Source organism: Esox lucius, chromosome 5 (genome assembly GCF_011004845.1).
Source record: "Esox lucius isolate fEsoLuc1 chromosome 5, fEsoLuc1.pri, whole genome shotgun sequence".
Taxonomy (NCBI): domain Eukaryota; kingdom Metazoa; phylum Chordata; class Actinopteri; order Esociformes; family Esocidae; genus Esox; species Esox lucius.
In genome coordinates, this window is record NC_047573.1 from 36,034,540 (window position 1) to 36,060,308 (window position 25,769).

At 41.1% G+C, this 25,769-nt stretch overlaps 1 protein-coding gene across 23 annotated transcripts in view; it reads right to left on the bottom strand.

The window, feature by feature from the left end:
- Positions 1-25,769, bottom strand: part of ablim1b (actin binding LIM protein 1b) — a 262,796-nt gene that overhangs the window by 162,926 nt on the left and 74,101 nt on the right. Inside the window, exon 1 of one of the 23 annotated variants that reach the window (XM_020046604.3) lies at positions 14,141-14,378. The exons of the other annotated variants lie outside the window; for them this stretch is intronic. Coding sequence (XP_019902163.2) covers positions 14,141-14,162 — 22 coding nt within the window. The 5' untranslated portion in view covers positions 14,163-14,378. Of the gene's footprint in view, positions 1-14,140; positions 14,379-25,769 lie in introns of those variants that run through there. 23 annotated transcript variants of the gene reach the window in all.

The window sequence follows — 25,769 nt, forward strand, 5'->3', positions numbered from 1 at the left end:
CCTGCTCTCAATCTCTCATGTTTATGTGGTGGGAAGCATTGCATCCCACTCCAATCTAATAATTTTCCAATTGAAACCCCTGAATGTGGTTAAAAGAGGAAGAATGTGTTGTATCAACCCCCTGACACATAAAAATGGCAGACACACAAAAACAAACACACACACATAAGCATGACAAACAAACACATCCATCTCACCAGTGCCCATAAAAATAGCTGCTTATCTGTTCAGAGCATGCACTTGGGTAAGCTGGATGGCAGAAGTAAGCACTTGTGTTCTGACTGCAGAGCTCACAGATGGAATTCATAACCAACAGAAGTTTTGAAATGCAACAAAAGCCATTCAGGGAAAAGAGAGGACCGCAGCCATGTGTCCACATTGTTGATTTTGATTCCAATCTACAAAAGAAAAACAGCATAGACAGACCCTAACCCCAACTTTAACCCTAAACTTTATTGTAACCTCTAACCATTAAGATAAACAAAAACACCTTTCTCCTCAAAGGGAAATATCCCCCTTATTTTACTTTGGATTTGTGGTAAACCCTGTGTACACACACACACTCACACAGCACACATTTGTTGCTGTCAGTAATATGTACAGGGACATGTGATTGGCCCATGTTTATGATAAGATACGAGGTCCCAATAAACAATACGCCACCAAGGTTTCCCCTACATTTTTGCCAACGGGGTGGGTTTACGAGGGGGTAAAAAATATAGTTTTCCTTGATGTAGCACACAGTGCCCAATGATTGCACATTATATTTGCAACTCAAACTCTCATGAGTATTGGAAAATATAGTGTGGTGGGATTTATGACACAATCCCTCTCCAAACCAAATGAGCACAAGCAAAATAAGATTTTTTTATATATACCTCTATATTCGATATGTACTCAACATATACTTAATTATTATTTAAATAGTAATTTTGTTTCTTTTATATTTTCCCCAGTTTTCCCATTTGAAAATTAACACAAGACAATATATGCACACCGCAGACCTTTATTTTGATGGAAAAATATGACAGCATTTTTATTGTTGATGCCGAATTTATTTTGAAGGTGAAACTGATATGTATTTATAGCCTCTATCAGTTGCTGGAGCGAGTATTAATTGTGGAAAATCAGGTTTCACTGGTCACCAAAAACTCATGGCCAAATTTGACCCATAGCCTGTGGCCAATCTTGTTAATGTTAAGGGAAAAACCTACTCACTAATTTGTTGGCTTCCCTTTTTCATCTTTCTATGAAAGGTCACCGACTATTTACAACAAACAAGGTTCACTTCACATAGCCTAGCAGTTACAGCATCTGACCAGTAATTGAAAAGTTAAGAAAGACAGTTAACCCTGATTGCTTCCCAGAAGCCCATTGTGGAAGTCCCCTGTACAATTTGGCATTCGCCTGTAACAGAGCATACACTTTGGTTGGACCATGTGTTTAATCAACAAATAAAATAATATAATCCTTAACAATCACAACATGAAACCAAACAAAAATATTATAGCATAACATATAATTTTTCTTTAGTTTTTTTTATGAGAAATTAAAATAATATGCGATTAAAACAAAGAAGCTTCAGAAAATCCTAAACAGTGGCCAAGCGTTGCCAAGCATTCTAGGCCACTGCCTTCGTTGCATATACTTAAATGACAGATATATACCTAAATGACTGACATATTGAAATTACTGTCATATATTTAAATGACTGAAATGTATTTAAATGATTGATCAAAGCAAGTTGTACAGAGCAATCTACTGTCATGATTGCTTAAATTGGCGGAATTGAACACAATATTCTGATTTTGCCAGCTTCGCACATTACCAGCTAAGGTAAATAAGACTACATTAACATTAACCATCCACCTGCTGGAGAACATGGTTTTGTGATAACATGATCAGTGAATAAACAGTGACATTAATGGCATCTAATATTTACTATCTCTAATGTCTCCAGGAACTGTACAGTTGGATTTACTGCACATGACACCAGTCAGCGCACACACATGTACGTGTGCTGACGTGTCACGTGCACACATTCACAAGCTTATGTAAGCTATCTGAAATATTTAGTTTCTGCCTCTCTGTGCAATTGTTATATGTACAAGGCAGTGTTCATTTCATCAATAAAAATAGTGAAAATATTTTTCAAATACATATTTTTCAGTGGCAGTTGACAAGACTAAATAACTAACTAAATAGATTCAGAAAAGACAATAACTAAATGAAAACTATCTTTGTGACGAAATGACCATAATGGAATAGGAGGATTTTGGAAAGAGAGCTTCTCTGTGTTTTTTTTGTCCAAACAAAAGCATGAACGGGTATTAGCAGATTTTGTTTTCTTTCTCATCCCAATGATGCAATGCTACTTTTGGTGGAAAATAAATATAATGCCCAGGTCATTCCAAAGATGCAACTCTGACTGTTCTTTAATCTGAAAAGGATTGACTGGGTTCACTATGGCAACTCTCCTGGTACAAATTCCAGGTAGAAAAATATTATAAACATCAAAAGACATTTGATAGCGCATTATCACAATATTTATGCATAGATGAAGACCGTGGTTTGGTGCCTGGAGTGGGTATACCTTAATGTTTCAACTATTTAAACATCTTTGAATCTCCTGTACTCTGCTCTTTTCTCACATTTCAGACTGATATTTCCATCCATGTCAGTAAACTGCTCAAACGATAATGCATAGGCGACGCATTTCTTAATGGCAAATTAGGCTACAAGTTGGAAATTTCACACTGCGGTTAAAATGTTAAGAAATAATAGTATGTTATATCAACATTCGAAGCTAAACATTCTGATATGTTCCATCAGTATTTTTGATATGGTTTATAGCTCCCACTATTTTGACACGTATCAGTATTGAATTAAGTAGTATATGCAATACATAATTAAACAAGGATATAGCCGTACAACAAGACTAATATGTGACAGAATTCCTGAACGGGGTACTATCACAATATTTGTGTTTGGCTTTTAATTTTTTTAAAGGTCCAGATTCAGAGCTTTGTAATGGTATATAATACAATACTGTTTGATAAAGTTATGGGAAAGATATGCTGGTTTAAAAGTTGATAATCTGCACTACTTAGTTTTGAGAAAAAGAGGCTTGAAAGTTTCACAATTGCCAGAGAGCTGGTCTTTGTTTACGCCCATTCAGCGTAGTTCCCACCCTCTTAGGCTTTAACCCCCCCAGCTATTTAAGTATTCAAATGGGGACACTCTAACCTTGTGCTAAACTGGTCTGGTTGGTCTCTAATAAACACATATTACTGTATATCAAACAAAATACAAATTTCACATGGACTTGATACATCAGGTATAAACAGTACAGTGAAAGGTAAAGTAGCTTAGCAGCAGGATTCATTATAAATAGTAGCAGCAATATGAGTGCAGATAGTTTGAGTGCAGGTGGACAGCCACTGAGCGGTAATAGGTTTATAGATTAGGCATAATCACTCACAACTCGATGAATGACCGGTCAATCAGGTGGTTTATAATGAAAGTCCTATATTGTTTGCATTTAGTCTGTTGACCTTGTTTACAATGTGTGTTTTTGCTACCTTTCACACTCAAGGTGTTCAATGCTCCAAGAATCTATGGATCTTTCATTGTCGCTATCATTACTGCCATGATTGTCCTTTGCTTGTAAACGTAATCCGTGGACAGTTGTTTTATACAAGACGAGCCAGCGTTTTCTTTCCACCATTGGCACTGCAATGAAATGCCACATTTTGAACAATATCCAAGTGTGGGATTTCCTCATCGTTGTCCGATTCATGGCATCATTGTACTCCAGAAAGTATTATCTCACAACTTGAGATTTTTTGAGAACACCATCTTAATTCAGGGCAGCTATGTGGTTCACTGAAAAACCCAGGGTTGCAATACTATGAAACAAGTATGGGTGTACAAAATTTAGACAGCCTTTCCTGCTTCTGGTATAACAATCTAGAAAACAGGCATTTAGTGTTTTAGTGTCCCATTGTAATATTGTAGCTTTCTATGTTCAACCTTCAAGAGCTAATTAGAAAAGAGCTTGCTAGCTTTTAGCTGACATTATACAACGTGTGGTTTAGAATTCCCATTTTGTGGACTATCCTGACGATGGTATAACAATAACCGAGAGAACAAATGCTTTTGCTACTTGTTCCACATTAGTTGCTCTGGACAAAGACATATGGGTAAAGGGTAGCTTCCTACTACTAGAAAGCTAGCTTTCTACTTCACTGGGGAGCTTCCCTGGAGGAAAAATATTTCCAACATTTTAATTTTCAGATCAATGTCAGCCTGGGTATTCCTCAAACGCTTAAAAAATATGCTTATATTTATTAGAGTTGTACATAGCGTTTTATCACATATTTGTAAATATTCTGCCAATGCTAGTCCAAAATAAACCAGAGAAAACCATTGGGAAGATGTCAAATTAAATATTATCCACAAAACTCATCAACGTCAACAGTTAAGAGGCAACTCCGAGATGCTGGCCTTCTAAGCAGAGTTTCAAAGACAAAGCCATATCTCAGACTGGTGTTGTAGAATTTCATTAACCGATGTATTTTTGAATTCCACAAATCTATAAAGGAATTACTGGTTTATGTATGGAGTTCATTGAAAAGTACTGAGTCCCTGTGTATGTGGGAAAGGAAGTATGTTGTGTTGATGTAAATGTAAACCTTATGTCTGATTCAGGGAAAAGACAGAACAATGTGTTTTAGGCCAGGATAAAGAAAAACACAACAGGGGTTAGGAAAGGATAAGGAAAACATGTTGTCTTCACAGGATGAATATGCAGATTCTTACTACCACCCATTCTTGTGTAAGTATTGAATGTATTTCCAGCTTGAATGTATTTCCAACAGATATGTCTCAAGGTTTATTTTGTGAACTATGATTCTGCTCTCCTTTCTAGTAATAAAACTGCTAATTGTGCCACAATAATTTTGTCTCTGTACCTACTTCCAAGAGGGTTCTGTTCAATGGCATTGCCATCACACAGGCCAAAAGTAAATAAAATATTAAAATGGGGAAATGAACACAGACACTGGACAGAGGAGATTGGAAAAAAATGTGTTATGGACAGAATAAGTTTGAGGTGTTCGGATCACAAAGAAGATCATTTGTGAGATGCAGAGCAAATGAAAATATGCTGGAGGAGAGGACATCATCTGTCAAGCATGGTGGAGGTAATGTGATGGTCTGGAGCTTTAGTGGTGGTAAAGTGGGAGATTTGTACAGGATAAAAACTATTTAGGGAAGAAGCAGTCAGCTGGTATTCTGCCTTTAATGGAGTGGCAGCACAGTCACCAGACCTCAACACTAATGAGATGTTGTGGGAGCCGCTTGACATACCGACACACACCGCCCTCTCCCACCTGGAAAAAGGCAACACATGTGAGGATGCTGTTTGTGTACTACATTTTAGCTTTCAACACTGTTGTGCTCACTAAGCTTGTTCTGAAGCTCAGGACCCTGGGACTTAACACCTCCCTCTGCAATTGGATCCTGGACTTCCTTACGAGCAGACCCCAAGTGGTGTCTGCTCGTAAGGAAGACCTCCTCTGCACTGACCCTAAGAACCGGAGCCCCCCAGGGCTATGTACTCAGTCCCTTCCTGTACTCTCTGTTCACACAATGACTGCGTGGCCACACACAGCTCCAACATCATCTTTAAGTTTGCGGATGACACACCCATCCTGGGTCTCATCTCCAACAATGATTAGACTGCTTACAGACAGGAGGTAAAGAAGCTGGCTTACATGGTGCCAGGACAACAACTACTCAGCGTCTGCAAGACTAAGGAGATGGTCGTGGACTTCAGGATGGTGAAGTCTGTGGAGCGCGTCATCGCCTGCTATCTGCCCTCTGTGCAAGGCATCTACCATACACGATTCCTTAGGAAAGCACGGAACATCATCAAAGTATACAGCCATCCAGGCAATCTGTTCACACCTCACACTGTATGTTAGTCGTACCAGAGCATCGGGGCACGCACTTCCAGACTCTCCCTCAAGCCATAAGGCTCTGATCTATGATCATTTTGATTATACACAAACATTCCAAATGCTCTAGTGTCTTCTCATGTACATTAGAATATTGTTTTTTATACACCATTCATAGGCATAACACACTCACCACCATATTGTTCATATTCCCCATTATACAACCTTTAAAATTGCTGCTAGATTACATTGTTATGTATATTATTGCTATATTTTTACTTAATATATTTCCTAATTCCATGCCACAAGTTGATTCAGAATGTTCAGAATGACGCAGTGTTATTTGGTGCATTTGATAAATAAACTTTGAACTTGAATTAACGAGTGCCTATCAAGCAAATCCAACTTGTGGGAGGTGCTTCAGGAAGCATGGGGTGAAATCTTTTCAGATTACCTCAACAAAGTGACAACCAGAATGCCAAAGTTCTGCAAGGCTGTAATGATCAATCGCATCATCGCATCGCATCGCATCATCTTCCGCTTAATCCGGGGCCGGGTCGCGGGGGCAGCAGTCTAAGCAGGGATGCCCAGACTTCCCTCTCCCCAGACACTTCCTCCAGCTCTTCCGGGGGGACACCGAGGCGTTCCCAGGCCAGCCGGGAGACATAGTCCCTCCAGCGTGTCCTAGGTCTTCCCCGGGGTCTCTTCCCGGTGGGACGGGACCGGAACACCTTCCCAGGAAGGCGTTCCGGAGGCATCCGAAACAGATGCCCAAGCCACCTCAGCTGACCCTTCTCGATGTGGAGGAGCAGCGGCTCTACTCTGAGCTCCTCCCGGGTGACCGATCTTCTCACCCTATCTCTAAGGGATCGCCCAGCCACCCTGCGGAGAAAGCTCATTTCGGCCGCCTGTATCCGGGATCTTGTCCTTTCGGTCATGACCCAAAGCTCATGACCATAGGTGAGAGTAGGAACGTAGATTGACCGGTAAATCGAGAGCTTCGCCTTGCGGCTCAGCTCTTTCTTCACCACGACAGACCGATACATCGACCGCATTACTGCAGAAGCTGCACCGATCCGTCTGTCAATCTCCCGTTCCATCCTTCCCTCACTCGTGAACAGGACCCCTAGATACTTAAACTCCTCCACTTGAGGCAGGCACTCTCCACCAACCTGAAGTGGGCAAGCCACCCTTTTCCGACTGAGGACCATGGCCTCGGATTTGGAGGTACTGATTTTCATCCCCACCGCTTCACACTCGGCTGCAAACCATCCAAGTGCATGCTGAAGGTCCTGGCTTGAAGGGGCCAACACGACAACATCATCCGCAAAGAGCAGAGACGAAATCGTGTGGTCCCCAAACCTGACACCCTCCGGCCCCTGGCTGCGCCTAGAAATTCTGTCCATAAAAATTACGAACAGAACCGGTGACAAAGGGCAGCCCTGCCGGAGTCCAACATGCACAGGGAACAAGTCTGACTTACTGCCGGCAATGCGGACCAAGCTCCTGCTTCGGTCGTACAGGGACCTGACAGCCCTTAGCAAAGGACCCAGGACCCCATATTCCCGAAGCACCCTCCACAGGATGCCACGAGGGACACAGTCGAATGCCTTCTCCAAATCCACAAAACACATGTGGACTGGTTGGGCAAACTCCCATGAACCCTCCATCACCCTGTAGAGGGTATAGAGCTGGTCCAGTGTTCCGCGGCCTGGACGAAAACCACACTGTTCCTCCTGAATCCGAGGTTCTACTATCGGCCGTATTCTCCTCTCCAGAACCCTGGCATAGACTTTCCCGGGGAGGCTGAGAAGTGTGATCCCCCTATAGTTGGAACACACCCTCCGGTCCCCCTTCTTATAAAGAGGGACCACCACCCCGGTCTGCCATCCCAGAGGCACTGTCCCCGACTGCCACGCGATGTTGCACAGGCGTGTCAGCCAAGACAGCCCCACAACATCCAGAGACTTGAGGTACTCAGGGCGGATCTCATCCACCCCCGGTGCCTTGCCACCGAGGAGTTTCTTAACCACCTCGGTGACTTCAGCCCGGGTGATGGACGAGTCCACCTCTGAGCCCTCATCCTCTGCTTCCTCAATGGAAGACGTGACGGCGGGATTGAGGAGATCCTCGAAGTATTCCTTCCACCGCCCGACGACATCCTCAGTTGAGGTCAACAGCTGCCCACCTCTACTGTAAACAGCGTTGGTAGGGCACTGTTTCCCTCTCCTGAGGCGCCGGATGGTTTGCCAGAATCTCTTCGAGGCCAGCCGATAGTCCTTCTCCATGGCCTCACCGAACTCCTCCCAGGCCCGAGTTTTTGCCTCCACAACCACCCGGGCTGCAGCCCGCTTGGCCTGTCGGTACCCGTCAGCTGCGTCAGGAGTCCCACAAGCCAACCAGGCCTGATAGGACTCCTTCTTCAGCTTGACGGCATCCCTTACTTCCGGTGTCCACCACCGGGTTCGGGGATTGCCGCCTCGACAGGCACCGGAGACCTTACGGCCACAGCTCCGAGCGGCCGCTTCGACAATGGCGGAAATGATCAATGAGAAATGAAATGCGGGATGAGCATTTGAGGAATCTTCTCAATCTTTGACTATCTTGAACCTGCTTACGAATCAAGGTCACAATTGCAAAATGGATAACATGTCATCGGTTCAATAATAATAATAATACATGAAATGTATATAGCGGTTTTCAAAGACCCAAAGACGCTTTACAATACCTACATAACAAACAACTATGGATAGAGCAATGAGATAAACAGTGGCTAACAAAACAAAAAGGGGGGGTGGGTCAAAAAAAAGGGCTGGGACTAGGGATAGGCTTGTTTGAACAGATGAGACTTGAGGTGGTGGATGAAGATAGCAAAAGATTTGGAGTCACAGATTAATTGTGGAAGGGCATTCCAAAGTCTTGGAGCAGCCCGTGTAAAAGTCCTGTCTCCAAAGCCCTGCAGCTTGGATCGAGCGATGATAAGGAAGTCAGCAGTGGCAGAGCGGAGTGACCTGGAGGAATGGTATTGGGGAATAAGGTCAGAGAGAAAGGGTGGAGTGAGTTGGTGGAGGGCTTCATACGTGAGAAGTAGAATTTTGAAATCAATGCGTTTAGAGATTGGGAGCCAGTGGAGTTCTTGTAGGATGGGGTGATGTGCTGCCAGGATTTGGAGTGTGTGAGAAGTCTTGCAGCTGAATTTTGAACTAGTTGTAGTTTATGGAGAGATGAAGTGTTAATGCCAGAAAGGAGAGAATTGCAATAGTCAAGACGGGCAGAAATGAATGCATGTATTAGAGTTTCAGCAGCAGTGCGGGACAGGGAAGACTGTAACTTGGCAATATTGCGGAGGTGGAAGAATGAGGATTTGTCTGTTTTATGTGTTGTTGGAAGCTGAGTGAGGAGTCCAGTATGAAACCAAGGTTGCGTGCATGAGGGGATGGAGATACAACAAAGTCATCAATAGTGAGGGTGAAGGTGCCGGCTTTGGTTAGTGTGGAATTTTGTACCAAGTAGTAGAAGTTCAGTTTTGTCAACGTTAAGCTTGAGGAAGTTCTGCTGCAGCCAGGTTTTATTGTTGCCATGCAAATTTCAATATGAGACAGAGGAGGGTTGGTGAGGGATTTAGTGCTGAGGTAGATTTGAGTGTCATCGGTATAGCAGTGGAAGTCCAGTTTAAGGTGACGGAGGATCTGACCAAGGGGGTGGATGTAGATGATAAAGAGCAGGGGCCCAAGAACGGAACCCTGGGGGACACCCTGTGTGACTACAGCTGAGTCAGAATTATGACCATAGAGCGAAATGTTGTGAGTACGGTTGGTGAGGTATGAGGGTAGCCAGGAAAGTACGGCTCCCTCAACACCCAAGGCTTTGAGCCTGGGGAGGAGGATCTGGTGATTGACTGTGTCAAAGGCAGCACTCAGGTCAAGCAGGATAAGGACGTTGAGGGCGCCAGCATCAGCAGAGATAAGAAGGTCATTAACAACTTTGAGGAGGGCAGTTTCAGTACTGTGAAGTGGTTGGAAGCCAGATTGAAAAGGCTCAAACAGACAGTTATTGAGGAGGAGGCATTGAAGTTGGTTGACAACAGTCCTTTCCAGGGTTTTCGCAAGGAAGGGGAGGTTGGAGATGGGGCAGACGTTATTGAAATTGGTAGTCTCCAGGCCAGGTTTCTTTAGGATGGGTGTGACAACAGCATGTTAAAAGCTGGAGGGGACGATGCCATGGTAGAGAGAAAGATTTACTATTTGAGTGGTGTAAGGACAGAGAGCAGGAAGGCAGGCCTTAATGAGAGTGACAGGAAGGGGATCCAGGAAGCAGGTAGTTGTTTTTGAAGATAAAATAAGTTTTGTGATAAATGGTGAGTCGACTAGGGTGAAGGTGCTCAGGAAGGTTTGTATAACAGGAGAGGGTAGGTGGTTGAGAGTGGAAGAAGGAACTGGGGAGATGGGTTAGCCAAGGAAGCATTAATGTGAGTAATCTTAAAGTCCTTTATGAACTAAAGAAAAGAGTTTGCGAGCACAGTGGATTATGTGGAGGGCTCACTGGGTTGTAGGAGGAGGTTGTTGATAGTGGATAGTGGACAAAGTCCGGGAGTTTGTGTTGGAGGTTTTCATGGTGTAGGAGATGAAAGAGCTTCTGGCCGCATGAAGAGCATCTCTGTACAAGGAAAGGTGAAGCTAATAGGCTTCAGCATGAACAGTTAAGCCAGTTGTGGTTCAACATTTAAGCCGGTGGCCCTCCTGCTTCATGGCACAAAGCTCAGATGTAAACCAGGGTGAAGAGGATGTGAAGGTGACATTTTTTGTTTGAAGAGGGGTTGAGGGTAGCTGATAGAGTAGTATTGAACTGGTTGGTGAGGTCTTCGGGCGTGCAAGGTCCAGGGGAAGGGCAGAACAGATTGCATCCGAGAGTGTCTGGGGGTCGACAGCTTTTATGTTGCGGAAGGAGATGAGTCGTTTTACAGTATTGTGTGAGGAAAAAGAGAAATTCTGGGTCTTATGGTCAGATAAGGGGAACAGTGAAGGGGAGATGTGAGTGATGTTGAGTGCAACAGTGCAAATTAGGTCAAGAATGTGGCCCTTGATGTGGGTTGGGAAATTGACATGTTGGGTGATATTAAAGCAGTCCAGGACAGTGGTGAAATCAAAGGTGAGTTTAGAGCTTGAGGAATCAATGTGAATGTTCATGTCGCCAAGCAGCAGAAGGCGGGAGGAAAGTGATACCGCTATGGTGAGTAGTTCTGCTAGGCCCGAAAGAAATGGATCATTGTTTTTTGGAGGTCGATAAAGTAGAATAGTGGTGAGGGAACAGGTTGATTTGGAGGCGATGTTTTCAAATGAGAGAAATTAGGGAAGAGACAGCTGAGTTACTTTATAAATTGATTTGTGCAAAACAGCAAGGCCACCACCGCGGCCAATGAGTGGCAATAAACCAGACAAAAAATTAGGCACAGTTCCGAAGAGAAGCGGCAGTCCAATGCGACGCCAGAAGCTACTGTCCATGGAGAAAACAAAGTGAACATAGACGCAGGTTCAAGTGGCCTCAGAAACATTTGAAAATATTTCAGACATAGAATCCCACATATTAGTTTTACCATTTATTGGAGACATCCACATACTTCAAAAGGTCTTTGTGTTAGGTTCTGCTTCTCTGGGGTAACTGACTGCCATCACACGTGTATACAATACTACTAAGAACGATATCAACACCATATTATCATTAATAGAAATCCCAATAGGCAATGAACAATGTACACAGTACTGACCCCACAATTAACAAAAGAACCAAATAGTCAGTATGAAATCTGATACTGTGATAGGAGTGAACCCCGGCACAAGCTGAAACATTGCTGACCAATTACCATGCGGGTTTCCTGCCTGAACTGGCTATGCCAATGAGTGAAAAATGTGATTTACAAACTACAGATTGCCACTTTCAGGACTTAGTGAAATGGAAATCAAGTGCATTCTTTCAGAGGCTAAGACAAACACAGTTCAATTTAGGTCTAAGTTAAATGTAGCAAGTTATTCACAATATGCAGCCTTCAGTGACCTTCGTCACGATGTACTTCATGCCCTACAGTCCTACATTGTGCATGTAAAATGGAATTCTTCTGCTGAAGGTAGTTCCCCTCAATGGATCAATGTGACAGCTACTGAACACATATGACAATGTGAATACACATTCTGTTCTCTGCTATCTCTGCATTGCAATAACTGCTCAGTGTCCAAAAGAACTACCTACACAGGTTATTACAGGTCAAATTTGGTGAGAAACCCAATTTATATATATATATATATATATATATATATATATATATATATATCCTAACCAATGTATCAAAGAGAAATACAAAAAATGATTAGTCAAAAAACGAATAAACAATGTTAACCTTATTTAATTTTTACAAAAAACATTTATTTCCCCCCATCCTTTTACCTTGAAAGTTGGCAGGGAAAACAATCTCATTCACATCTTCAATCTAGAGAATCTTTTCTGGGGGAAATGGTATGAGTGAGCCAATTGGTATGAGGGCCAGATTGGAAATATTGCCAATCTGGAAAACCTAGGAAAACTGGTTTAAAAACCCCTACTCCTACAATAAGCTCCATAGGATCATAGATCTTCAAGGAAAAACAGTTAGGCCCATTTCACGTCACATCTGAAAGAGGCACCATACTCACAGCCATGTTCCATTCACTGGCCTGGGGCATTGGAATTTGAACTTTAGTTGTAGAGGGTGCTATATTGGCCCTCCAATGGGTGCCAAATGATGAGGTAGAACTGAAAGCCAGCAGGGTATGGTAAGACTTGAATAGACCTTCAGACCATCAGCAACTTTTCAACAACCAACTAACTTTAATCTTGACCCTAACTAAGGTTATTGTAAAATTATTTAAACCTAATCCAGTAAGCAAGTAACTGTTTATCAGTAGATAGGACTGGAAGGATGATAAACAATACAGAGTGCAGTTCTGACAACCAAAGTACAGGCTATGTCTGGATATATGTGTTTTTGACTGGGACTGAAATGGGGTAAGGCCTCTATGACGGAACGCTTACTGACTGGTTGCCATGGTTACACTGGTGGGCTTACTGTTAGTGTGCTATGTCTCCCCCTCCCTTCTCATTTCTGCTCTTTTCTTTATTTCCTCTTAATCTTTCCTTGAGCTTCCCCATATGTTCCCCAATGTTATCATCTCTGTTCTCATTGAAAAACTCCTGTCTAACATTTCTTGATGTTGACAAAAAAGCTAGGTTTGATTCATATTGCAGTCCCATCCCAAACATTCTGCCAACCTTGGGACACACTCAGTAATGGCCTGCTGCTGGTAAATTATGCAAAACCCTCTCAATTCTTAATAGTCTTACACAATATTTATTCAGAAAATAGTTGTTGTATCAATGAAATGTTGAAAACAAAACTCAAGTGCCAAGGTGGTTCAGCTGCTGTTGCCACACTTTTACCACCAAAATGTTCAAATAGGGCCTTGTGATGTCAATTTCTAAAGTCCAAACGATTTACGAAAATGGTAGGTAAGACAGAGGAAAACTCAATTGCACAATAAACAGTTTTATTCTTGCAAGGAGAGAGTACACAGGTTACAGAGTAACAGTGAACTCTACCACATTCCTTTTCTTATCCAAACATGGGGACTCAGTCCTTTAATCAGTAGGAATACATCAATTCAAGAAATTTCCCTGACAGCCTAAAGCTCTTTCAGAAAAACTCTTTATATTTCTCCTTCAAATAAAGCCTAAAATGTCAGAAAATATATCATATACAAAAAATAGGCATTAATACACAGTGATCGAAGGTTTCCATTATAATGTCTACGATCGAAGCTTAACAGTTTCACCTCAACGCTAACCAATTGCACACAGCAGAGCTATTCTGAAACCACACACACAAACACATACATTCACAGATTTTATTGGCACTTGATATGAGTTAATACCTTCTCTGCCTGGTCAGGCTCCACAAAGACTCCTCGACCTGATACACACAAACCTAAATACACACTCCAGTGTTACAAAATGCTTCCTCCCTAACACCCAGGTAGATTTTTTCAAATATTACAAAAATAAACACACATTCAGCACAGCACCTGTTCTGTAGAAAACCCCAGCTAATTCTTAGGCACCCAGCCCCTGTGAAATTGTAATGTATAAAGCGCTACCTTTTTCCTTCACCATGACCATTGGTTCCTGTGTCTCTGTGTGCTCTCAGCTCTTTACTGCGGTGAATCGTCAAGAGAGAGAGAGACAGAGCTGTGCCGCTTCCACACAGTCTTTCTGATTATTCCAGGCGAGGGTGAGCAGTCCAAATGACATGGAAAGATAGAGGAAGCTAGATAAAGAGGGAGAGAGAAGTAGAGAGGGTGTGTTTGTGAGAGGGAGGAGAAGGGAAAGGGAGTGTGCGTCCTCTCCAAACTACACAGGCGCCAGGGAGTGTGTGTGTGTGTGTGTGTGGACTTTGCTCTCTCTCTCCCAGGTTTCAGCTGCCGCCTTTGACAAATGCAAATTCTACCACCGTAATCTCTCCCTTGCAACAGCCAACTCCCTATACCCACTTTCATTTATCTGCTATGAATTTAAATTAAAAAATTTAATACATTACAATTTTGTCCTGCATAGGGTGAATTTCAAAGGTATTTGACAGTAAAATTATTTTATTGTCTTTGTATTCTCTGAAATGATAGCTAGGGGATTAAAATGCAAACTGTTGGCATTAATTTCTTTAACATCTACAGGTGCTGGTCATAAAATTTGAATATCATAAAAAAGTTGATTTATTTCAGTAATTCCATTCAAAAAGTGAAACTTGTGTAATGTATACATTCATTGCACACAGACTGATATATTTCAAGTCTTTATTTCTTTTAATTGTGATGATTATAATGAAAAACCCCAAATTCAGTATCTCAGAAAATTTGAATATTGTGAAAAGGTTCAATATTGAAGACACCTGGTGCAACACTCTAATCAGCGAATTAACTCAAAACACATGCAAAGGCCTTTAAATGGTCTCTCAGTCTAGTTCTGTAGGCTACACAATCATAGGGAAGACTGCTGACTTGACAGCTGTCCAAAAGATGACCATTGACTACTTGCACAAGGAGGGCAAGACACAAAAGGTCATAGCTAAAGACGCTGGCTGTTCACAGAGCTCTGTGTCCAAGCACATTAATTGAGAGGCGAAGGGAAGGAAAAGATGTGGTAGAAAAAAATTTACAAGCAATAGGAATAACCGCACCCTGGAGAGGATTGTGAAACAAAACCCATTCTAAAATATGGGGGAGATTCACAAAGAATGGACTGCAGCTGGAGTCAGTGCTTCAAGAACCACCACGCACAGATGTACGCAAGACATGGGTTTCAGCTGTCATATTCCTTGTGTCAAGCCACTTGAACAAGATACAGCGTCAGAAGCGTCTCGCCTAGGCTAACGACAAAAAGGACTGGACTGCTGCTGAGTTATGTTCTCTGATGAAAGTAAATGTTGCATTTCCTTTGGAAATTAAGGTCCCAGAGTCTGGAGGAAGAGAGGAGAGGCACAGAATCCACATTGCTTGAAGTCCAGTGTAAAGTTTCCACAGTCAGTGATGGTTTGGGGTGCCATGTCATCTGCTGGTGTTGGTCCACTGTGCTTTCTGAAGGCCAAGGTCAATGCGGCCGTCTACCAGGAAGTTTTAGAGCACTTCATGCTTCCTGCTGCTGACCAACTTTATGGAGATGCAGATTTCATTTTCCAACAGGACTTGGCACCTACACACAGTGCCAAAGCTACTAGTACCTGGTTTAAGGACCATGGTATCCCTGTTCTTAATTGGCCAGCAAACTCGCCTGACCTTAACCATATAGAAAATCTATGGGGTATTGTGAAGAGGAAGATGCGATACGCCAGACCCAACAATGCAGAAGACCTGAAGGCCACTATCAGAGCAACCTGGGCTCTCATAACACCTGAGCAGTGCCACAGACTGATCGACTCCATGCCACGCCACATTGCTGCAGTAATTCAGGCAAAAGGAGCCCAAACTTAGTATTGAGTGCTGTACATGCTCATACTTTTCATGTTCATACTTTTCAGTTGGCCAGCATTTCTAAAAATCTTTTTTTTGTATTGGTCTTAAGTAATATTCTAATATTCAGAGATACTGAATTTGGGATTTTCATTAGTTGTCAGTTATAATCATCACAATTAAAAGAAATAAACATTTGAAATATATCAGTCTGTGTGTAATGAATGAATATAATGTACAAGTTTTACTTTTTGAATGGAATTACTGAAATAAATCAACTTTTTGATGATATTCAAATTTTATGACCAGCACCTGTATATGAGATTAACTAATTTGAAATTACAGGACCTGGTTTATAGTTCCACTGATTTGAGGGTGTCCAAACTATTTAGACAGATGAAAATGATGTATAATGAAGTTGTTATTGGTCAGCGACACATCAGCTGATGTCAAATCACTCCTATCACGATGTCAGATGTATACCATATCAGGTTACTTCGTCTGATATGCTGATGGTCGTACTAGCATGCGGGTCAAATCTACCCACCACCCTTGCATCCACCTGTTTGGTTCTGTGTTTCCTTGGAGGCGAGGGTCGGTACTACGTACCTTGCTCATTGCCTATGGAGATTGCTATTAATAGTATTACGGTGATGTTATTGTTGGTAGTATCGTATACACAATCATGGGAAGGTATTGAGTTACCCACGAAGAGCAGAACTTAATGCCAAGACATTGCAGTTCTTAAATTCCCCAATAAATGGTTAAACTAATCTTTGGTGTTTTCTGTCTGAACCCTGGTGATGCTCTCCCAGGCCTGTCCTGCAGCCATCTTTGGTTCTGGCTTATTTTGGGGCCTATTGGTTTCAGTCTTGTCTTCTGCGTGTGAAGAAGAGGCATTTGGTTGCGTCTGCTTGAGCAGATGAAATGTTCCTGTGCACTTCAGAATTCATCCTGCTGCTGCCATGAGCAGTTACATCACTGATAGACTAGTGAGTCAGATGGTATTGACTGCAGATGGTAGTGGCAGATATCCATGCCTACCTCCTGGAAAGCGCTCCTGGTCTGTCAAATGCATGATGTTTTTCAAATCATTATGGAGATCCTTCTTTGGTCATCCACTGTAGGTCTTTCTTGATGAACTAGGATGTTTGCCACTGCGGAACTAGTGCTTTGTTGCTTTTCTTAATGTACCAAACGTCATTCCTGATGTTTTGGCTATTTATTGATCCATTTATCTGCATCATGATGATCTTGAGTTTTGGACCATATGTTGTCACACAAGTGATAGATCTCAAATGCAAAACATGTAATCAAGACTAGACATTGAGATCTCTCTTGGGCATGCATTAATGGTGCTAAAAAAACACACTTTCTAAGTAGGAAACAAATGTGAACCCAATTGTCTGAATAGTGCAGGGCACATTGTCACAACTCAGCGCTCCACTTTCCCTGAATATTGAACTTTCCTTAAAGTACTCAGAACTCCTTCCCCTGTTAATGTCCCAGATGGTTTAATCTGTCTCCACCCTCCTGTTGCACCATTCCCAATTCTGTCATCTGCCATTGTCTCACTAATTCCTGCACACCTATGTCTCACTCGCTATAATGATGCCTGTGTATTTTTACCCCTGACATCCCTGTGTTCCCATGCGAAGTCTCATCTTTTCTGAGAATTTTACATATCTTTAGGTCTTCCTAATGATGTTTGAATGATTACTTGCCTGCTTTTGGAATACGATTCTTGGATTTCACCTAAAACAGCGTTTGCCCCTGTTTGACCTGTTTCTGGACTTCTACCTGATTTTGGATTGCCCTTCTGGAAAATAAACACAAATAGGTCTGATTCTGACTATGGTCTATTCAGTGTTACACCCATATATATACAATCCTGTAATATCCTCTTCATTCTCCATCTAATAATTGGGTGAGAACACGCTCAAATTAAAGCTGATAGTCTTCATTTTCACTTCATTTTCAAATTGAAGGTGCTACAATATAGAACAAAATAAAACAAGAAAATGGGGCCATGAGTCACTGTCCAAATTGTTTTGGAAGTTCATTGTATAATACCCAGAAAGAATATAACTGTTGAACACAAGATCTTTCATAGAGTAAGCACACCACTGGGACCATAATCACATTTGCATTGGCAGAAACAAGGGATGTAAGAGGATTAAAATAGTTCACATACTTTCTTCCTTTGTTTTTCTATATAGAGGATGGGGAGATTATAGAGAACATATACCTCTGCACCGGGTGTGGACAGAATGGATTTGACCTTTAACCTGGAACCTGTGCATTAGCCTGGGTTGTTTATTTGGTATGAAGATCTGCTTAGGCTGACAATTATGGAGATATTTAATTTGATAATTTATGTGACTGACAAGAGAAAAAGGTAATTATTATAAAACGTAACTAGCTATGTACATCAAGCGACACAGTTGGTTGCATCTATGTTGAAACTGAAAAATAGATGACATCATCACTGTGTTTATTGGCTGGATGTCACCAAGATATTCTACTACATTAATAATAACAGTAATCATTTATTGCGTTTGTAAAGCACTTTTCATTATAGAGGAATCTCAAAGTGCATAAAGAGATGTCGACTAGTGGTCTCACTCACATGGTTCGTTGACCTGTGATTTGAAATCGGAACGTAACTGCCAACATTCTGTGGGCTAATGTAAAGCGATCCATGCACACAACTTGACCCACAAAAGCACACTCGACAATTCTAACACATAAGTGTTGACTGACAAATCTGGTTACATTTATACAAATGTTATTTTAGGAATATGAGTCAGGTAGTGTTTGTCTGTGGATAGTGAATTACAATTTTTTTATGTTTCCATCTGCACATTTGTGAGTTTAATGCTGTGTAAATACAAATCATGGTTTACAATTATGGATTTGCTGCTGTGTATTTACAGATCACGGTTTACTTGTGTGGATTGTATGCTGTGAATGCAAACATATTGGCAGTATTCTATCTCCATAGACTACAGATCTGGGAAACCTGTGTCAATGACGTTATTCTACGTTTTACCCAAACCTCACAGAGAGTTGACTGTTATATGGTTTAATGCAGTTTTGATCTGTCCAACAACCTTAGGGGTTGGATGCGTCTGTGTAACTAACAAACAAACAAACAAACATAGCCATTTGAGAGCCTTTTATGAAAACCATTAAAGTCTAGAGCATAAATAACATGATACTTCATTTTAACTATAGTTCTCATTGGGGCACACCTTTTGTTGCTTTTCCGCATGTGGTAAAATGTATGTTTGTCTATCTTACATTTTAAACACATTCATTCCTATGTTTGGAAAGGGAGGTGCAACTTCGAAAAATTAAGGATGAGAAACAAAGAACATTTGTAATGATACCTTCTTATTTAATGTTTAGATATTGTTTTCAGAAGGCCCAAACAATCCACACATCTCTCTAACACACAATAGTTGTTCATCCAATCAAATCATTTTATCTGCATTTTTCCTCAAACATGTTTGAATAATTTTCTGGTCCAATGTACAGTAAACACAACATCTAAAAGGATGTCGTGCATCTATTGCAAACTATTGCAATATAACATTCACCTCAAAAGGTATTATAATGCAATTTTCTGCATCAGGTAAATATGAAGACTTCAAAATTCTGACACTATCAGAACAGTATAACACCTTAAGCACCAGACAATGTAACTAGGAAGTTGTTTGAATTTTGCAGAATGTAATAAATGCAGCCTAATTGTATGGTAAATATAACTGAATGGAAGTGTATCAGTCTTCCCCAGCACAGAGCATGTTAATGAATTCAACTATCAGCTTGTTGTAAGATCATGATTGTGTCAGAAGAGAGAACCATTATAATTTTTAAAAGGTATGTTTACTTCAGTAGGTATATTAACATCAATGATTAAGCGAACAATTTCTCTTTGAATTGTTTCATTTTGATGATCAAAATAGGTAGCAACAATAAAACCAATACCATCCATCCATCCATCCATCTTCTCCCGCTTATCCGGGGCCGGGTCGCGGGGGCAGCAGTCTAAGCAGGGATGCCCAGACTTCCCTCTCCCCAGACACTTCCTCTAGCTCTTCCGGGGGGACACCGAGGCGTTCCCAGGCCAGCCGGGAGACATAGTCCCTCCAGCGTGTCCTAGGTCTTCCCCGGGGTCTCTTCCCGGTGGGACGGGACCGGAACACCTTCCCAGGAAGGCGTTCCGGAGGCATCCGAAAAAGATGCCCAAGCCACCTCAGCTGACCCCTCTCGATGTGGAGGAGCAGCGGCTCTACTCTGAGCTCCTCCCGGGTGACCGAGCTTCTCACCCTATCTCTAAGGGATCGCCCGGCCACCCTGCGGAGAAAGCTCATTTCGGCCGCCTGTATCCGGGATCTTGTCCTTTCGGTCATGACCCAAAGCTCATGACCATAGGTGAGAGTAGGAACGTAGATTGACTGGTAAATCGAGAGCTTCGCCTTGCGGCTCAGCTCTTTCTTCACCACGACAGACCGATACATTGACCGCATTACTGCAGAAGCTGCACCGATCCGTCTGTCAATCTCCCGTTCCATCCTTCCCTCACTCGTGAACAAGACCCCTAGATACTTAAACTCCTCCACTTGAGGCAGGCACTCTCCACCAACCTGAAGTGGGCAAGCCACCCTTTTCCGACTGAAACCAATACCTTTCTAGATTTTCATTTATCTGGAAAATACCCTCCCTATTCTTAATGTCAAAATGTGTTGACTTTGGTAGGGGTATGGGCATATAGCCTATGTACCCATCTGTTATTGTTGAATTACATCTCAGATTTCATTGTACTTTAACTGCCATGTCTACAATTTAAAGATGCAATTGATAACTTCAGCGCTCAGTTAGAAATGGAATTGTAGAAACAAATGAAAACAGAAATTACTTAACTACTGAGAATGGATTATCTATTGAGGCTTGAACCCATAATACCCCCTCTACCCCCTCACATTTTTAATAGCTAAAGCATTGGGTATAATGTTCATGTCACCAGAATGATTTAATGAGAAGTAACGCTAGCTTAGACTGAGGCTCTTCTAGCAATTATTTTTGACAAAATAATCATGGCAAAGTTGCATTCCACTAAACATTTGCTTACATTAGCAAATAATTGTACAACTGAAAACTGATAATTAATTTAGCTACATGAGCATAGAATAGCTACCAAGGCTTGAAAGCATGACACCATCTTTAAATGGTAAAATTATTATTATCAAACCGTATGTTATAATGTTTATGTCACCAAAATGATTTTAGACGGACTAACGTTAGCTCAAACTGAGGTTAGTTAAATATATTTCCATTAGCTAATGTTACTAGCTAGCTAACGTCAAAAGCATTTATCGCTATTAGCCATGTTTTGACTCTGCTAGGTAGTTCTTGTTTTATTGCCAACGCTGCATTCCAATAAATATTTGCCTATAGTCGCAAGTCATTGTACAAATGAAAACAATGGATTAATTAGCTACTGAGGAAAACATAACACCATATGTAAAAGGAAAATGATTAGCTAAACTATCTGTCATAATGTTCATGTCATCAGAATAATTTAAGATGGAGTAACTATCCAGACTCCTAATAAAAGCAACTAGATGCGAACTAATGAGGCAATATGAATTCCATGTACAGTATAGTATGATGCATTAGGGGTTATCATGTTCATGTCATCACAATAATTTTAGATGGAGTAACTAGCTAGCTAACGATGTTAAAATTTATTCCTAACGGTAGCATTGGTGGCTATTTTTAGTGCCCCTGCCAGCTGTTCTTTTGGATTGAATAATCATGGTAACATAGCATTCCACAAATATTTGACTGTTAGGGGTGTAATGATTCCCCAAATGTTATTTGACATATGACAGCGCTGACTACACTAGTGTTAAGACCATTGGCCCCATTTTGTAATAAAAAAACAAAAGCTTTTCATTAAAACTCATTGAAATATAATGTAAAAATAACAAAAATACAGAACATGTAAATTAACTTGAACATGAACAACTAGCAAAAAGTGAACACTTACAACAATAACAACGTAAAAACAAATTGGTGGCAACTATGTCCAGCACTTGTTGCCTATATTAATATGACTATTTGCACCTTGGCATTTATTTAGCAAGGCTGCATATCCATTGCCATAAACTTTGCCATTGCACTTGTTATTTCTTTGTCACGAGCAGAGTTTATTGGTAGTTTGGCTCAAAATGTAGCTGGGATAGTAGGTTGAGTATTTTCTTTCCAAATATATCAATTTCTTTGTGATGCTCACTCTCAATTAACCATTCTCTGAAACTGTTCATGAATCACCTTCCAGACCCCTAAAAAAAGCCACTAGCTGCTAACTAATGAGGTAATATGAATTCCATGTATAGTATAGTGTGTGGCATTGGGGGTTAAAGAGGGACAATAATATATAGTTTTGCTGGATGAAGCACAGTGCCCCATGATTTCACATTATATATGTAATTTTACAAACTCTCCTGAGTATTTCGAAATATACATGCATTGCGGTATTGAAGAGTTTTTCCACAAAATGTATCCCATGTACATTACAGTGGGGGAATGGAAAATATAAGGCCTTTACACACTGCATTGTCCCAGGCTAAGACTGGCCCCGGGTTAGCTTAGCCTGTGTTCACATAAGAGTTTGTTAACCCTGGGCTAAGGCTTAAATGTAGGCGAAGGATTCACCTCTGTTCCTTAGCCCTGGGCTAACGGACAAATACAAGAATTCCATTTTACATTCTAGAATAAGCTGCAAATGTTACATTCCCTCTGGCATGCGAACATTTTTACAGTAGTAGATAAAGTAATTATCTATGATGAAAAATAGTTGAACTTTTTCGAATTAAATAGATGAAGACTTTTGTTTTTCTGTTTCCATAGTTATAGCATTGGAACATCCCTTAAGTGTCCGTTCACAGTGGTTGTCTAATTGGGTTTTTGAAAAGTATGTTTTATACAAAATCTAACATGGTTATGGTTGAGTAGAATACATCTTACCATTTTGAAATGGTTTAGCTAAGAAATAACTAATTTGATGGGAGTGTTACTGTTCAGTTTGTTTAATATTTGATTAGAAGTAATCATATTAAACTCATGCATTATGGAATAAGTGGGTAAAAACGTGCAGGGAGCACATTTTGTTATTCCTTACATGTTTACTAAATTTTGCCATGTTTTAATTGATACTGAGAAAGTAATTCTGCATCAAGTTATATTTCTGGAAAACCAAGTTACATTATCAAAATTGGGTATTCTAATTCTAATTTAATTTCTGTCCAAGTAGGCAATCATTGGAATGTTAATGGTTGACAGATATTTCTGTGAGGTGAATGATGAGACAAAAAAAGTTTGTTTACTATTGTCTGGCCTCAAGATAACACTACTCTGTCCTATGAGATTGGATTTATCCTTAGGTTAGTAGACCACCCCCCACTCCAGGGAGAGCTCTGAAGAGATGGGGGGGGGGTCATGATTTATGACAGGATTACAGAAGTGTCTTTTATGTGCTAGGATTATAGGAGACTTGGAGACATTCACACTGAGTTTCATCTTGTAGAGAAATTAGGCTAAATAACAATTATGTTAGCTGACCTTCAAGATGGTGTGAAATGTTTTGATTTGCAATAAGGTATTTTATCCTTTATGTGAAACAATGGTGAATTTGAATCCGATACAAAACAATCAGATGTAAATTATATAGGTGAACTGAGAATTGTTCATGGACTACTCTTTGAGAGTGGTACTTCAATGTAAGCAAACTATCTTAACTGATGAGTAATTGAAACAGTAATGGGAAATGTGAAATTGTGTTCTTCTGTTCTTTGTGTTGGTTGTTAAACCAACCATAGAAAAGAGTGGAATTGTTATTTTGCTACACTAACAGAACAGAAGCACCAGAAATGTTAATGTTTTCACGATATTGTTACTGATTACTGTTCTAATCTATTTAGACAAAGGAAATAGACATTAGAAATATAGTGTTTGAGTGTTTGATAGTGTTTGGCTCTAATGCATCAGCGACATGCAACCAGCTAATGTAATGGACATGTTTGTGATGGTGTACTGTGCAGTTGCAACTAATCTTCTCAAGGATAATTCACACTTCAGGTACAGGTCACTTGAAAGCGATTCGGCAATAGAGGACTTGTTGGAGCCCAGAGAGAGACTGAGTTTGACTTAAAGGACAACTGTGAGGTGGGCTGATATAAGATGGATCACACACACATACAGACTGTCCTGTCCTACAGCTACAAGTGGAGTCTACTCTGGGGCGCCGCATGTCTACAGGATGCCGGATTCCTGTGAGCTGGACTAATTCTAGTCCTGAAGATTCTACCATGAGATAGAGAAGGCTACCTCCTACCGAGAGGATGGAGGCGAAGGAAAGCTCCAGTTCTGGACAACGTTTACGGGGGCGCGGAAAGACCAACTGCACAACATCATGCCACGCTGATTCGGTCCATACCAGGTACATCTCATCTGCTGTCCAGGTAGCTGAGAGAGGAGCCTGGGGTCGACGACACACGCTATAGGAGGGCTTCAGTGTTTAAAGGTTAGGCACAGTGAAAGTCACTGAGGGAAAAGTGAATTTTCTTGTGCTAGTAACCAGTCATTGTTTACCTGGCCTTTAGCTATAGAACCTTTAGCTAAAACTGGTCATATTGGTGTTCACAAAGGAGAACACACAGATTCTCCTGACCTGGCTGATAAAGCAGCGAGAATGAAGACAACAACAGCTGTGTCTGCATTTGAGAAAGAAGGACAACACTTTGGAATATACATCTGACTTTTACGTTCTGTTACACTGACCTGCCAAGAAATGGTTCATAACTGACTGTCTGACGTTTGGAGGAGCAGAAAATTTGTGATGACTTTGGAAGTACATCTAATTGGAACCATGGAGAGGAATTTTCAGTGAATTGAGTAATGCCATGAGGGGGCTTTGTAACAGTGACTGATTGAAGAATGTATTCAGTGATAGTTGGTAACACACTCACGTGTCGATGATACATACCCCATACTGAAATTAATTTCCTTTGACCAATGATTCTAACATAAAAGGTTTTGCTGTACAATGTTATAATTCTGTATAATGACAACGTGTGATCTTGGAGTTAATACGAAGGTAAAGATCTAGAAGCACGTAAATGAGGATCCAGACATTTCAGATTTGATCCGTTCTCTAATCAGTAAGGGTAATGCTATTGACTGGGTCATGTTGTTTAAGAGTACTGGTTTGTTGCATTCTACATCCTAATGAGTGAACAGTTTAAGGTTTGATACCAAGGTTTGACATGGTATCAAGGGGATGGATTGTTATGGACATTTTGAATTAAGGTGCATTTGAGAAATGTCTTTCTTTCCATTGGCTGGCATGTAAATCTTTACTTTGATTGTGACACACATGTCTGTATAATATCAGAGGATTATTAGGTATATGGGCCATGTCCTCCTGCCTAGATAAAGAAGGGTGTTAGTCCTTTCTGTTCCTTGGGAATTTAGGAGAGGGGGATCTGGTGTTTGTCCTAGGGGGCATTCTTGATTGGTAACAGTAAATTTTAGGGATAATCGTAAATCTGCCTTTCTGTAGGTTGTCCAGATGAAGTCCCCCTCAAGGGTTGAGGAAGTTAACCAGATGGGGGAGGACAACATGTGACTTGTTTGAAACCTAGGACATGTGATAGAACAGAGGGAATGTGTTTCATTGACAAGGCAGATGGGCAACAACTTACCACACGCCTTT